This window comes from Borostomias antarcticus (genome assembly GCF_949987555.1).
Source record: "Borostomias antarcticus genome assembly, chromosome: 10".
NCBI lineage: Eukaryota > Metazoa > Chordata > Actinopteri > Stomiiformes > Stomiidae > Borostomias > Borostomias antarcticus.
Window position 1 is genome coordinate 13,941,038 of NC_140243.1, and position 16,302 is coordinate 13,957,339.

General features: G+C 45.2%; 1 protein-coding gene across 1 annotated transcript; it reads right to left on the reverse strand.

The window, feature by feature from the left end:
* Positions 1–9,486: 9,486 nt before the first annotated feature.
* On the reverse strand, positions 9,487–13,646 carry trhra (thyrotropin-releasing hormone receptor a; the record flags this gene model as incomplete). Its single annotated transcript, XM_084445001.1, has 2 exons — positions 9,487–9,924; positions 12,867–13,646. 2 exons carry the CDS (start codon positions 13,644–13,646, stop codon positions 9,487–9,489), a joined length of 1,218 nt encoding a protein of 405 aa, XP_084301127.1.
* Between the last annotated feature and the right edge of the window lie 2,656 nt (positions 13,647–16,302).

Here is a 16,302-nt window from a genome sequence, read left to right on the forward strand (position 1 = left end):
CCATTCTTCTATGACAGGCTGGTGTGGACATGGCTTGTCTGCAGCTCGTGCGGTGTTTTGTCCCTGTCCCTGGTGTCCACAGTCCCTGTGTGCCATCAGTCAGGGTGGAGGGGAGCATGTTTACAAGGTTTCAGTTTTGTTGTTTATCAAGTTGGCTTTTAAACCCCAAATAATGTGTTGTGTTGTTGTGCCCCAGTAGCCTGGGCTCCTCCAGTTCAGCCCTGACACAGTGTGTAAAGGTTACAGCCCTGACCAGCCCAGACACGGTGTGTAAAGATTACAGCCCTGACCAGCCCAGACACGGTGTGTAAAGGTTACAGTCCAGCTCAGCCCTGACAGTGTGTAAAGGTTACGGTTCTGATCAGCCCTGACAGTGTGTAAAGGTTGCGGTTCTGACCACCCCAGACACGGTGTGTAAAGGTTTCAGCCTTGACCAGACCAGACACGGTGTGTAAAGGTTACAGCCCTGACCAGACCAGACACGGTGTGTAAAGGTTACAGCCCTGACCAGACCAGACACGGTGTGTAAAGGTTACAGCCCTGACCAGACCAGACACGGTGTGTAAAGGTTACAAACATCTTTGTCATGTAGTGCAACACACAACTGTGTAGTGAGTCGGCGATGCTGAGACACACACGAGTGACATGAGCGTCCACCGATGAATTTCCTCTCCTGCTATTAACCCATCCTGTCCTCCTTCCTCCAAGGGCAGCCGGGAGCAGACCCGGGGAGCAATCCAAGTGCTTCTGTCCATCTTCGTCAGGGACAGACAGCATTAGCGATCTCTTTTTCTGCATGTTTTTTGTATTGGGTTCTTTATGGGGGAAACCCTAGTGAACACGGGGAGAACATGCAAACTCCACACAGAAAGGCCTGAGAGAAAGCCCACGCAGGAATCGAACCTATGATCTGTGAGGCGAAGGTGTAATGCACCGATTCACTGTTTCACTGCCACTGTGATCAGCCCTGACACAGTGTGTAAAGGTTACAGTACTGACCAGCACTGACACAGTATATAAAGGTTACAGTCTTGATCAGCCCTGACACAGTGTGTAAAGCATGCATCCTCAAAGTTCGGACTCTGGTCAGGATCCGGACCAAACCACAACTGTCTCCAGACTGAGCGAATTATTCTCCAGTCCCTCCTAACCCGGGTCTGTCCTTTTCCTACCCCCACCCTACCCCCGACTCCTGCCTCTACCTGGACCCAGGCACACTCACACACACACACAGACATACACCAGTCCTGGGCTCAGATCCCCTTCCCCTCACCCTAACCTGGGTCCGTATCCTTTTCCTACCCTCTCCCTACCCCAACCCCTGCCTCTATCTGGGCCCAGGCACTTTTATGCACACACTGACATACACCAGTGTTTGGCATGTCTCTCCTATGATGTTTTTAGCCTCTCTTACTCTGAAAATGTAATTTAATGTAATGTATTGCTTTATAAATGTTCTTAGCCGTTAGACAAACACACTCCAGGAGCTTGCTCGATCGCCTTGTTGAGAGGGGTAGGGGGAAGAATTTTTACAGCTCACTTTTCTGGCCCCTAGGTGATACTGGTTTTTGCTTTCCTCTGGAATATGTAGGGGTTGGACGTATTCCCACCTCCATTGTTCTCTGTAAAGCGCATTGTGTTGCCTCTGGGTATGAAATGTGCTGTACAAATAAAGCTTTGATTGATTGATTGATTGATTGATTGATTGATTGATTGATTGATTGATTGATTGATTGATTGATTGATTGATTGATTGATTGATTGATTGATAAAGATTACAGTCCTGATCAGCCCTGACGAAGTGTGTAAAGGTTACGGTCCTGATCAGCCCCTCTCACCTGGAGGGCAGCAGACTGTGATTACACAGCCTCTTTCACACTCTGTTCTTTTTCTCTCTCATAAATTAGATTTGCTCCCATGATGGTAACAGTAGAAGTTTGGCTCCCCTGCTTTAGTCAGGGTGTGTGTGTGTGTGTGTGTGTGTGTGTTTGTGTGTGTGTGTGTGTGTGTTCATACAGTATAAGATACGGTAAAATAAACTAATCCCCAGGGGGAAAATGTGGGCATTACAGCAGCAAGAATATCGATCATCGATATAAAGTACAGAATAGATCAAGAGTAAAAAAATAAATTGATTTAAATAAGATTAATTATAAGATAAGATTAATGAGATCAATTTTAATTATAAGACTTCAACGTGGAAATAGTCTGAGTGTTTTGCTCCGTTAGTAGCTCTCCCAAACTTTGTCATTTTGATCAAGTTTTACGCCACATCTCGGTAATCGCTTTTAGTTACTGGTGGTTTCCATTGTTTCAATTCGACATAGCAACATTTTTCAGCAATCAGACGTTTCAGTTCCGAATTTTGATTCTCGAAAGTCAGGTAGCTATAGCTAAGCTAGCCACAGTGGCTAGTTAGCCTAGGAAAGCTAACACGCCTATGCGGGACAGGCTGATCTCATCTACAGTATGACCTCTGCTTCTCAACATGCTTACCGGAGGTTGTTGCACTGCAGTCTATGGGCCTAGTCTAGTCTATGGGCCTTTGCCAGTAAGTCTCGTTCCCATGTGCAGTGCTAGCAATCAAACCCAATCTCCGCCGTGGACTCCTTTGGGAGGCCCAGAAGCGTGAGCAGCTGCAAATTTACTCTGCATCCCGGCATCCGCACAGTTCACCCTTCATCCCACACTGTCCCCTCCTCGCACAACGAGATCCTCTCCTGCCTCCTCGAGCTATGAGTGGCCCCCTATTCAGGACAGAGAGCCTGGACCTCCATCTGGTCCTCGTCGGGAGAACCAGCCGCCACCCACCCATCACCCGCCGTCCACTCCCCCTGTCCCTCCGGTTGTGAGCAGGCCCCACCACCAACGCTGTGAAGCCCAAAGCAATGCCCCCCATGCATGTCAAGCCCTCCTCCCCCTCCTTGTTGTGGGCTCCTAAATGTTGCGCCATGTTGCAGTCTCAAAGGCTGCTTCTCAGGGGCCAAGGTCTTGGACATTACTTCTAAGGTCACATTACTGGTCAACAATCATCCACTGGTCTCATCAGTCGTTATCCACGTTGGGGCAAATTACATCAAGCTTGAGCAATCAGAACAGCTGAAGGAATACTTCAAACCCCTGATTAACACTGTGTTAGGGACTGGCAAGGCCTCTGTCATCTCTGGTCTCTTCTCCTCTCCCCGTTATGGCGACACCAAGTACAGCCGAATCCGCAGCCTCCACATCTGGCTGAAGGGTTACTGTTGCCACATGATGGTCCCTTTCATAGACAACTTCACCACCTTCTGGGCCCGAAGGGACCTCTTCGCTAGGGTCAGCCTACATCCGAGCTCAGGTATTGTTAATATGGAGTCTGAGAATCTGATGGCTGCTGGCACAAAGGAACTCCTGAAGCGCTTTGCTTTGCACCTGGGAGCGATGAGCCCGTGGCTGAAATTATTCCCCATCTGCCACAGCTTGTCATAGAGGGGATGGGAGGGTTGTCCAGGATGCACTTCAGTTTGTCCCTCAACCTTCTCTCCACCACAGTCTCCAGACTGTCCAGGTGTTTCCCCATGACAGAGCTCGCCCTCCTCACCAGCTTGTTTAGTTTGTTTGCCACCCCTCCCCCATACTGTATGTATGTGTGTGCCTCCATGCTATGTGTGTGGTGTGTGTGCATATGGGTGTGTGTGAGTGCATGTCTCTCTCTGTGTGTGTGTGTGTGTGTGTGTGTGTGTGTGTGTGTGTGTGTGTGTGTGTGTGTGTGTGTGTGTGTGTGAGAGAGAGAGAGAGAGAGACAGAGAGAGGGAGAGAGAGAGAGAAGGAGAGAGAGAGTAGGAGAGAGAGAGAGTTATTGGGTGTAGTGAGGTAGTGAGACCATGGTGGTGAGATTGATGGGTCTCTTCGCCACCAACAGATTCCACAATAACAAACAATTTAGCTGCTGGGATTTTAATGTGCTAATGCTTTGCTTGCTTGATCTTCGCTCCCACACTGTAAGATGTTGCATAACTTAACTTGCATTATCATCCAGAAAATAGTTACATTAAGACCCAGCATACAGCTACATTATCACCCAGTACACAGCTACATTATCACCCAGTACACAGCTACATTATCACCCAGCATACAGATACATTATCACCCAGCATACAGATACATTATCACCCAGCATACAGATACATTATCACCCAGCATACAGATACATTATCACCCAGCATACAGATACACTATCATCCAACAAAGAGTTACATTATCACCCAGCATACTGTACGGTGTTTCAGTACAGGTCATTCCTACCCTATTCTTCCACAAAGGGACTGCTTCAGGCTAGTCTGGGACTGTCATGGAGGAGGAGGGAGAGGATCCATTAACTAATGGAGGTAGACCTGCTGTAGAGCTTGTTGGCATAGCAGGATAGGATTAGAGGTGAGAATAGAAAGAGCGCTCTCAGCCCGATGAATTACACCTATCCCTATTGAACAGCTGTTTGTCCACTGGCTCAATAGCTCATTTTAACACCATGCTAATAATGGTCTACTAAACTGATGGGAAGCCTGGATATATCTGACAGCCTGCTCCCTCAGGAGACTACTGTATCTCATTGTTACCAATTAGTTGGAGATCAGTGTGGCCCAGTTGAGGAACTATGGCTGGTAGGCTTACACTGGTGGTCCTGCAACTTTATATATCACACTCAGTATGTAACAACAAGAAAACAGTTTGTATTTTTAATGCTTCTCTCTTTTCATTACTTTTGACTTAATGATTTAATAATATTGTATTACCTCTGCCCCAGCGACAGTGCAGGGCGAGAGGTAATGTTTTTGGTGGCGTATATTTGTTCATTTCTTCGTTTCTTGGATTATTTGTTAGCAGCATTGCACAAAAATTACCATAATGATTTTCATGAAACTCGGTGAAAGCGTGTAGCATGGTAGAACTTAGACCCCATTCAATTGTGGAGTAGATCCGAATCACGGGGTGGACCCACAAGTCGCAAGAACATGGCTGGCCATTCACCTCCATTCATTTTTTATGATGAGACTTAGGCACAGGATCAGAAAATCCCCCCTATTCATTGTCAGTGGGGAGAATTGAAATGGCCCTATGTCGACATGGGAAGGTCACAGAGACGTAGCATAAACGTTTGGACTGGCATAAAGCTCTCAACTTAACAAATGCAGCAATACCATACATGTCCTGCTTGCACACACGTGTGCGTGCACAGAACCACGAAATGCATTCATGGGCAGAGGTCTGTGCAGCTGTCTGAGCACCATTTGTAGTTTATCATGTGATATTACTGGAGGTGCTGGGGATGGATGTACAGGAGGAAACCAACAGACACAATGCTTGTTATCTCCAGTAACTCCAAGGGGATAGGCAGGCGGTGGGGAACGCATTGATTTCCAGTATGAACCCAGTCTTGATTTCCAGAATGAACCCAGTTTGCTGTCTATGAGACTCCAGACTGCACCACTATAGATAAGATGAACTTTAGTCATCTCCCGGGGGGGGTTGGGCGTCATCTTATCTTATCTTATCTTATCTTATCTTATCTTATCTTATCTTATCCTATCTTATCTTATAGACTATATAAATCAGATTCACTGGTGAACAGACAAGAACATTCAGAAAGCCCCCAGGGAAAGAGTATCAATCTCTAAGCTGAATATAGTACAGTATGTCAGTTTCACTCACAATCACAGCTTCTCTTGTTTTCTTGCTTTGTGTGTGTTGCTCTTTGTGTGTTGCTCTGTGTGTACGTGTGTATGTGTGTGTGCTACGCTACTGTGTGCTTTGAGTAGCATATTTGTTCATGCTGTTTCCTTTCCCAGGGCTGTAGGGCAGACAGAGGCACGCAAGTATTTTAAGCGTGAGCCTAAAAAGGGTCATGAGCTCATTATCCATTATCTTCCTCCTCTTCCTCTTCCCCTTCCTCTTCCTCTTTCTCTTCCGGGTCACTTTAGTCCTGCTCAGCATCTCTCTCTATGCCTATATATAAAATATATCTATATATTTTCATGTGACATAAAAGTTTGCATATATGAATTCTAAATCAGACTCAGCGATGACTCAGTAATGGCTTTGCTGTAAGCCTGTACAGTATAAAATAGTAGTCTACTGCAAACAGTATGAGAGAACAAATGACAACTATTGTAGTTTAGAGTAAACATTAAATTCTGCCTCAGGCAAATTTTTGTTATGCAGACTCTTTAAAGCAGAATAACAGGTGCACGTGCGTGTGTGTGTGTGTGTGTGTGTGCATGTGAGTGTGTGTGTGTGCTTGCGTGTGTGTAATGTCCCTGGCTAAGTGAATGTCATTAAGGCTCTTCACACTTCTCAAACACACAGACATGACGAATGTATTAATGCATGCACCCTCATCTCCCACAGCTCTAGGGGACTGTGTGTGTGTGTGTGTGTGTGTGTGTGTGTGTGTGTGTGTGTGTGTGTGTGTGTGTGTGTGTGTGTGTGTGTGTGTGTGTGTATCTGTATCTGTATCTGTGTCTGTATCTCTATCTGTGTCTGTATCTGTGTCTGTATCTCTATCTATCTGTATCTCTATCTGTGTCTGTATCTCTATCTATCTGTATCTCTATCTGTGTCTGTATCTGTGTCTGTATCTCTATCCATCTGTATCTCTATCTGTGTCTGTATCTCTATCTATCTGTATCTCTATATGTGTCTGTATCTGTGTCTGTATCTGTGTCTTTGTCTGGATCTGAAGAACCCTCTGATGCAGGAACAAGTTATGCAAGCCAGACAATGAACCATAAAACTTTCTATGATTAGCTGCCATCTTTGTTTGGACTTAGATGATTCACTGAAGCCATTAAAGCCAGCAGCGCTGAGCTGTTCATAACATGACTAATATGCTTCTGGTGATTTCTCAAAACAATGGAGCAAAGTGGGTGTAGCCAAGTTCAATTGTTAAACTAAATTAATCAGACAGCAAGCGCATTCAACTTCAGGTGTGCTATACATCATCATAGGCTGCTACCTAATATGACAGCTACTTCAGCACATTCATTGACTCATGGGACACAGGCACAAACTGATTCATACTTACTGTGCATGTTATGCTGCTATGCTTTTGTTTTGCAGCCCACTGCCACCCCATTCTCCTCCTTGTACTGTATTGTGCTGGTCGCATTGGGTTGGGTTGTTGCTGTTGCTTCTGTCTGCAAGGGGGGATTGTTACCTATAGGCTCCTTGCCTTTTATTGTTGTAAATTATGCTGCACTTTGGCGTTTGGCAGAGCACTACACCAAGACAAAAACATTTATCTATAAATGGTACAAAAAAAAGAATCTGTGAGTATTATTGACAGAACTCAATTTAATCTCATGCAACAGTTGGGCACACATCCAGCAGCCTAGGAATCAAGTGGCTGACCCTATACCTTAACTGGCACTATCACCTTCAAACAAACACACAAACACTTCCTTTGTGCTCTTATGCACTTACTACACACATTGAATCACAGTTCAATTTATTAGGCAAGTTACACTACAAAATACAACATCAAAAAGGACATCGGTCTGTGTAAAGCATATGCGTCTGCCCACATGCAGATATGTTTACAAAGCATTGCTTTTTAGATGATGGTACAACACATAACATCATTTCTGATTTCACATTCTACAACATCCTGTTCCACTGACAGGGTTCATGCTGTATTTTTTTTTAAAGAGGTCTTTATTTTTTCCCGCAGAAATAAATGTCCTCCTTTAACCCAAATCAACAGGGGCCACGTGGACCAGGGAGGGTAATTAATCAATATCTGAGTCCTGAGAGGCCAGATTATACCAGGGATGAATAGCTTTCATAAAAGCGTACAATGGTCAGTTGAAAATGTGAGATGGAAAAATAGATTGTTGTTCTAATCAGAGAAATGGACCATCAGTAAACTCTATTCAACAAAACATACAGCACAGCACATACATTTCACATTGCACAGCACAGTCATTCACAAGCATTGATACAGTGTAGACGAAGTGGCATTGATTATTTTATTTATTTTTTTAAGATAATTTTTTTTCGTTTCTTGCATGAATACAGGAAATTACATCCAATCAATCCTGGTTCCTCCTGAGTGCCCCGTAGTGAAGCTCCTAGCTGGTTAAACTGACATAATTATTATACCATTTCTCATCTTACAGGATGTAACCCAACATGACTCGTCCTCAGATAACCTATAGCATAATACTGTCCCTGACCAACTCTCTGTTCTGCTGGCTGGACTGAGGGGAATGTCACCATCGTTAAAACATCACCAGCCACATATAGCGGATGGAACAGACACAGAGAGCAGCGTCATCCTGTTTCAGCCCCCCGGCTCCTCCCAAAGACCACCCTCCCGGGGGTCTCGTCAACAAATAGCCTGGAGCGCGGAAGGTTAAATCCTCGCTGAGAACGCCTGGTGAACCTTCAGCTACTCTCTGCGAGATGAAAGAGGAGAGTGATCCTGCTGTGATATCTCTCTCCTCTTTCTCTTTTGTGGCTAACCTTTGATGAGTCACACCGCTACAGTACATCTCTCTCAGATGGACTCACGCGGCCCCAGGAAACGTAGCGTGATATTTGCATCACAATAGCTCTCAAATACCTCGGAAATGCAGTCCGCTGCAGTCTTTGAATTCTGTCTTTGAAGATCATACAATCATTCTGCCCACAAAGTTTGGTGCCGGGGTGGGGTGGGGTGGGGGGGGGGGTGGCAGAAGAGAGTCATGCAGCTAAAAGACAGTTGAACTCCTCTTCTCAAGGGAGCCGGTGTCCGGTTCGCACACTGGAACCAGTTCAACGGCACGCACCTAGCCAAATAAACAGTCCTCCTGGTATTCGGGGCCGTCTGTCGCCTTCTTGCATTACCTACGGTAAAGCGGTCTCTACTGTGTGTTCAGCGGCTGTGGCCTGTGCTGGCTCTGTCTGCCACCCCTGCGGTGGGTATCATGCTGGGACTATTTGGCAGCGGTACGGAACATGCTGCCCGCAGGTCTACAGCAGTTGTATAACCCCGGCGCAGGGGAAAGGTCTCGCATGGCCAATGTTGATGGAGTACTACACACACCACCCGGCCAGGCCTACATGAAAGCATTACAATGCCCTGTGTATCTAAAGCCTGCTACACCGTGTGTGCGTGTGTGTGCGTGTGGACGCCGCAATGTTTCAACTACACTTCAGATTTGTGCTTTGTTTGTGCAGAGACACGTGATTAATAGAGGGAGGACAATCATTGTCATGCTCAAGGACATAAAGGTAGTTTCTACTTATTTTTTGCCATTTCTGTTTTGTATGTTTTTTGTTGTTGTTGTTGTTGAAAATTGTGATGTTCTTCTCCACTCTATTTGAGTAGATCCCCTCAAATAGGCTATAGACATAATAGGCAATAAACAAGTGTGCTGGCACTTCAACACTTCAAATGTACAAATGAACCTGTCTATTTTGAAGCGTCCTCTCAGATCAGCCCTAGCTTTGTGACTATTTTGTTTTCAGTCAGGCAGAGCTGAGGTCAACCCTTCCAGATGATGCGAGGTCCTCGAACAACAGCCTCTTGTTGCTGGGCAGAAACGGCTCAGTGGGCGTGGCCAGTTCGTCCATTTCTGTGGTGAAGTGGTCCGGGCTCTCCCCGTTGGATGTCTCCTTGATCACGCTGTAGGTCAGGGCCACGCTGTAGGACGCCGGCTTCTCCACACGCTGCGGGGCACCACAGTGCCACAGCTTCTGGAAGGCGGCGCGGAACTTCTGGGACATGGCGTTGTAGATGACGGGGTTGACAGCGCTGTTGAGGTAAATGCAGAGGCGGCAGAAGAGCAGGAACCAGAGGTTCAGGTATGCCCGGTCCCCCAAGAAGGAGTTGATCACCACCAGGGTCCGGTAGGGCATCCACAGCAGGGCGAACAGAACCACCACCACCGCCAGCATCTTGGTAACCTTGGCAACACATAAACAGCCTTTTTAATCACCTAGCAACACAGCAACAGCATATTTAGGTACTTGGCAACACATACATCAAAAGAGTAGTGAATCACACCTCTCCTACAAGAAGATCTGGACCTCTGTGAAAACCTCGTCTTTGTAAGCCACTGTTTGGCTCTTCTAAAGTAAAGGTTTGGTGTCGGACTTGACACCAGAGCTTTAGAAAAAAAAAGCATCTTGGAGTTGAGGGTGTCTTCTCCCGTAGAGTGGTTCAAACCATGTGTGCATTCTGAGATTCAATCAGTAACCCTGACCAATCTACGGCCTTATTTGGAAGTGTGGGCTGACCCAAAAGCTCAAACCATAACCCTTAAGCAGACTGAATTCACCCTGGTGGACTGATTTCTAACTATCTATAAACATTCTATCCACCAACTCAAGTGAACAGAACCACCACCACCACATTCATCTTGGTCAACTGGCAACACAACAGCATTTTGGTCACCTGGCGTCACAACATGCCAAGGTCAGAGAGGGCAGTCTGCACCAAGGTGCTCATAGTCCTCCTGAAGGGGTCAACCTCCGGCGTGCTGTACTCAGACAGATGTATGTATAAAAAGAGGAGAACCTATGTCATGTGCTTCATGTGCTCGTTTTTCTCTGATCCAGCTCAGTCTTACATAGGATTCATTTCACTAAAGCAAGCTGGTCCCAGGCACAGGCGACACTTGTGACAAGTGTTGCTTTTGCATCTCTTGTAGCACGCAGACACATCTTACTACACTGGAAGAGTCCTAGCCCTCTGGGCTCTACCTCTGGGCTCTACCTGGCTGAAGGACTTGTTGTCTTTTTTACACTTAGAAATTTTTAAATACTCTATAAGAGGTTTGACAGATACAGATACTGTACATTTCACCATACTGTATATGGAACCCTATTCTTATGTTAACATCATGACTTTGCCAGAATCTGAGTAAGAACTAGAAGCTTTTCATTGTAATTTATCTTGTTTTGTGTTTTTTTTTGTGTTTATTTATTTTATTTTATTTTTCTAATTTCTTATTATTATCTTTTAATTTTGTTTATCTTGTAGTTGTATTTGTTGAGGGTGGAGGGATGGATTGTTGGAAAGAGGTGGGTGTTGTATGGGTGGTTAAAAATGGGAAAGACGTTGTTTACATGTTCACAACTGTACCTTGTTTTCAAATGTGTCCAACGAAGATTTGTATAAAACACTTGACATTGTAACACTGGCCACATTAAAAAAGAAGAGAACCATGCACACTGTTGAGAATAATTTAATAGAATACCATTAAAGGTCAATTTGTGCTTCGTAGTCTGACACGTGACACAAGTGTCGTATGACACATCTCACACCTTTAAATCAGATTTTTGGTGTGGGAGACATGTTTTGCATCTCCTGAATTTTCAAAGGTTGCAGACGCCAATACTCAAGACTTGTCTTTGTCAAGACTTTGACAAAGGCCGCAAGGCCAAAAACGTTGCCCGTTTATTAAATTACCTTGCATCGAGAGCATCGATTTCTTTATATTTATTGAGGTTGCAGACATCGTCATAGATTGCATAGTCTGATTGGTTGGCTGTATAAAAGCTTGTGAAAAGGCAATTGTACAAACTGTTAAAAGAAAATATAAAATAAAAACTACAGTATGCTTGTGCATAGTTACCATAGAGATGACGTAAGTGTCGGCTAGGTTGAGTATTTCAGCCTAGAGTGTTAAGCATGAAATGCAGAACGTGTCTGATTGCCACATTGTTGTGTGAGACATGCCGTACGACACTTCTTATGAAGCATACATTGACCTTAAGCCTCTGTAGCATACCTGCTTATTCTGGACAGTGCAAGCTTCTCTTTTATCTCACACCATAGAATCTCAACCTCTCCTCCCACCAGGCATGAAAATACCTCCTCTCTGTGTTACTTCCTGGAATGCAGAATGCGTACTGTTGCAGGATGCTACTGTTATCAGTCATACAGTCAGTCAGTCTGATGTGCAGAAAACCGAAGGAATAGAGAATAAGCTGAACTGGTTGGGTGGGCTTGTCTTGTTATTAATATGCACGGGGGGGGGCAACCCACCAGAACCTGGAGTTATTTAATTAAAATAATCATGAAGGTGATCACGTTTGTATTGCACTACAAATGCAATAAAGTTTTGTCCACAAAATGTCCATATTGATGTTGTGGGTTCTCTCTTCAGTGATGCGTCTCTGTGGGATTGGTGGAGGGAAAGATCTAGACATGGTCCCTGATTACATTCTATTTTTTTCTGTAATCAAACATTTATTAGGTCTTAGGTAAGTGGTATGGATTGTCCCATGTAAGTGGTATGGATTACTGTAAGCTCTAAAGCTACGAGACTCAGCAATGTGTGTGTCAGAGGTTGGCCCTATCTGCCCATGATGACAGCTGAGCTGAGTGTGTTACCCACCTATATTAGCAAGGCTTCCGGAGCACCCGGCACACATCCATCATGTGCTTTATCTGGAGGAAAGAAGAAGAGGGCTGATCCCTGAGACCATCCCAGCTGACGTAAGCCTGGCTGCCCCTCAGGCAACCACACCTTCCCCATCCCCAACCTCATTCCAGCAGGACTCCTCTCCAGTAATCTGATCGTAAACACCTGCCCAGTGGTCTCAGTGAGCTGTGTGTATATTGGCTGAGCTCTTGGTGTGCTCGGGATAGAGCTCTGGGTGTGTGCTCTGGATATCCTCCTGAGTCGCAAATGCTCCCAAAGCTCAGCTAATGATGCATAATACTTGCTACCCACTTCTTCCCCCCACCCTCTCTCTCTCTCTCTCTCTCTCTCTCTCTCTCTCTCTCTCTCTCTCTCTCTCTCTCTCTCTCTCTCTCTCTCTCTCTCTCTCTCTCTCTCTCTCTCTCTCTCTCACCCCCCTCTCCCGCATGACAGTCAAACTCAGTCCAGGAAACATACCTGTCTGCGGGATGCAGCGGTGGTGCTACAGGAGGAGTTCCTGGTGCTCATCATCCGGGTTCCTTTACACGACTCTTTCTTCCACTTCTTCTCCTCCTTGGGGTCCGCCGGCAGCGGGTTCAGAAACAAGATCCTGGCGATCAGTCCGTAAAGAACAGTGGCCAGTATGAGAGGCAGCACGTAGAACACGGTGAAGTCTGTAAAATAAATAGGCAGGTAGAGATTCCTGGACACTTTGTAGCCGCACGTGTGCAGGGTAACGTTGTTGTCATAAATGTGCTCTTGAATGTCGGACAGGTAAAACCACATGACGCTGTAGAGAGATGTGAAGGTCCAAACCACCATGATGATTCTCTTCGCCCTGGAGAGCGTGCACAGAAACTGTGCTTTTATCGGGTGGCATATGGCGATGTAGCGCTCTATGGTGAAGGCGGTGATGGAGCACGAGGACGCGTTAATGCCTAGGTACTGAAAGTAAGTTATACCGAGACAGCCGACATAGCCGTACACCCATTCACTGTAGAGACTCTCCGTGATATTCGGTAGTCCCGCCGCCGTTAGGACCATTAGGTCAGCGACGGCCAGGCTGACCAGATAACAGTTGGTGGGCGTCCGCATGTGTTTGGTGGTAAGGACCACCAGTATCACCATAACGTTGCCGACTATCCCGATCCCACATATAAGGGTCACCAGCACTATGCTGGCCACTTTGTATTCCATACTGTAATCAGTCCACACGTCAAGGGTCTGGTTATCTTGAGTTGACGTAACATTTTCCATGGCTGAGAGATAGGCTATGTCCACTTCACTGAGGAAGTTATTGTTGTGAGACCTTGACAAGCATTCCAAGTCAAGTCTCACAAAAGTCAGGAATCCGTTCCAAAACGAAATGCTCGTTTTTCTAAAAACTTAGCCTACTTTACCCAAAATAACAGCCCCGTCCCACTAAACATTCGACGTCGATTTCCGGTTGAAATAGGGTTGTTTTCCCGTCCGTCCGTCAGTGACCTGAATTCAACCTGTTTTCAACCTGACGAAAAAAACGACGTCATAGACCGACGTCCTATTGACGTTGAAATCCCGTTCAATATTTTGACGTCTGGCTTGGTCATTTCTGGTGACGTTATATGGACGTATATATTTCTTGTTATGAAAAACATAACACAAAAACACTTCTTACTACTATTAGGCTACTACTAATCATAATAATAATCATAATGATGATACACTGTGAAACGGAAGATGGAGGGCTGTTCATTGATAATTATATGTAGGCACATTCTTTCTCTGTATTAAGATTTACAGTCTAAGCCTAATAAAAATAATGATTAAAATATGCCTACAAATAAAGCCCTAATTTTCCAACCTGTGAGTAATGAACATAAAACAAAGATTACACTGTATTTAGGCTACTGACAGGTTAGAATTGGTCGACCTACAGTAGGTGGCGGTATTGAATTCACATTCAAGCTGTGCAGAAGAAGAAGAAGAAGGAGTAACGTGATCCTTTTCCGGTTGATTTGAGCTAAAACCACGGAAAGTCCACGCATCTGTGTTTTCCCTCAGGACAGCCTCCAGTAAGTGTTTGTTCAAGAGTGCTTTTGTAAATTACTCTGTCGCCATGATGGTTGGTTAACTTTCGCGTTTTGTCGTAAATTGTAATGTTGGCTTGGCTACTTGGATTTATTTCCGTTGTCTAAACTTCTTGAGCTTTTGTGAGATGTCTGAGGAGAGCACGAGGCTCGCTCGAGCTGTTTCTACTAGCTAGCTAGTTCAACAGCTAACTAGCACGAGCTCCAGCTTTAGCTAGCGCTAGCGAGCTGGGTGGAAACAGTATGTTGGATGGCAAATATTGAGTTTATATTGAGTGAGGTGAGACACAATACACTGTTAGGCTCTAGCTAGATTAGGGCGCGGGCTAGTGCGGGCTAGTGCGGGCTAGCGCGGGCTAGCGCGGGCTAGCGCGGGCTAGCGCGGGCTAGCGCGGGCGGGCTAGCGCGGGAGACTTAGCAAGCTAGCATTGAGCTATCAGACAGCCTAAACCGAACATACGAGCGTTTGATATTTATGTAGGATGGCAAAGATTGACCTTGGATTGTCTAGCTATATTGTGCTTCTATCCTGCTAATACAGCTTTTGTGATGGCTAGCTAATCTTGGTTGATGGATAAGCCATCAATTGTTATATTATACGAGACATGTCCATTTAGATTGTGCTCAGTTTTGTCTTTGATTTTCCTTAATTTCAGGGTGTATTCAAATATCTAGTGCGTGTTTAGCGCCGTTGTTCAGACTGTCAAGTCAAATTTTAGGCATGCCGTGCTGTGGTCACTCGTTTATTGGGAGAATATTCTGACAGTTGAGGTTCTTCCAGAGATTTCAAAGAATGGAGCACAACCTCATGGATATCAGCAACTCTCTCTCTCTCTCTCTCTCAGCTTAGATATATAGCCGCCGTCTGTGAAGGACCGCCGCAGCGCCAGCTGAAGGGCCGCCGCCGTCTGTGAAGACTGAAGCCAACCAAACAAGGTACAAGACTTAGCACATCAGATTTTCCTGTCCTTTCAAATATACTGTTAAACTAAACTTATGTAGACTCCCGTCTGTGTTTTCAGATGGCTGCATACATGAGAGTCTGGCGAAAACGCCAGCGAGACTTGGATGAGTTTCTACATGAAAATCATTCTGATAGTGACGATATGCCTGGGACTCATATTGACAATGTCCCTGTGACTCCAAACAGTAAACCTGGGACCCTGGATAGTTCTGACACAGTCATAGAATATAGTGACTCGGAAAAGGAATTGTCTAGTGACTCAGAAATGGAAGTAGATGATGTTGATGATGTTGAAGTAGCTATCAGCTTTGAAGATGACTTGAGAAAGTGGGCCTCAAAAACCTTGAGTGGGCCTCAAAAAACAAAGTGACAAATAGAGCAGGGAATGAATTAATGTCCATATTGAGAAAGCAAGGTCACCTATTGCCTAAAGATTTTAGAACACTTCGTAAAACACCAAACCAAAATTCCACTATAGACAAATGTGGGGGGCAGTACAGTTACTACGGGTTGGAAAAGGGGATTACGCCTTTCCTAAGCTAAAAGGTTCCTAATTTTTGCTATACACAGGACCAGTGGTACTAAAAAAGGTGTTGTCCAAGGAAACATACCACCATTTCTTGTCCTTGACGATAGCCATGTCGATAATGCTAGAGGCAGAGGAGGAGACTAGGAATGGTTTCCTAGAATATGCTCAACAGCTAATTAAACACTTTGTCGAGTGCTGTCCTGCCCTTTATGGCGACAGCTTTTCTGTATACAATGTGCATGGACTAATACATCTCCATGAAGATGTCAGCCACTTCCACTGTTCGTTAAATGACATCTCCAGTTTTCCTTTTGAAAACTACCTGCAGCAAATCAAGAAACACGTGAGGAG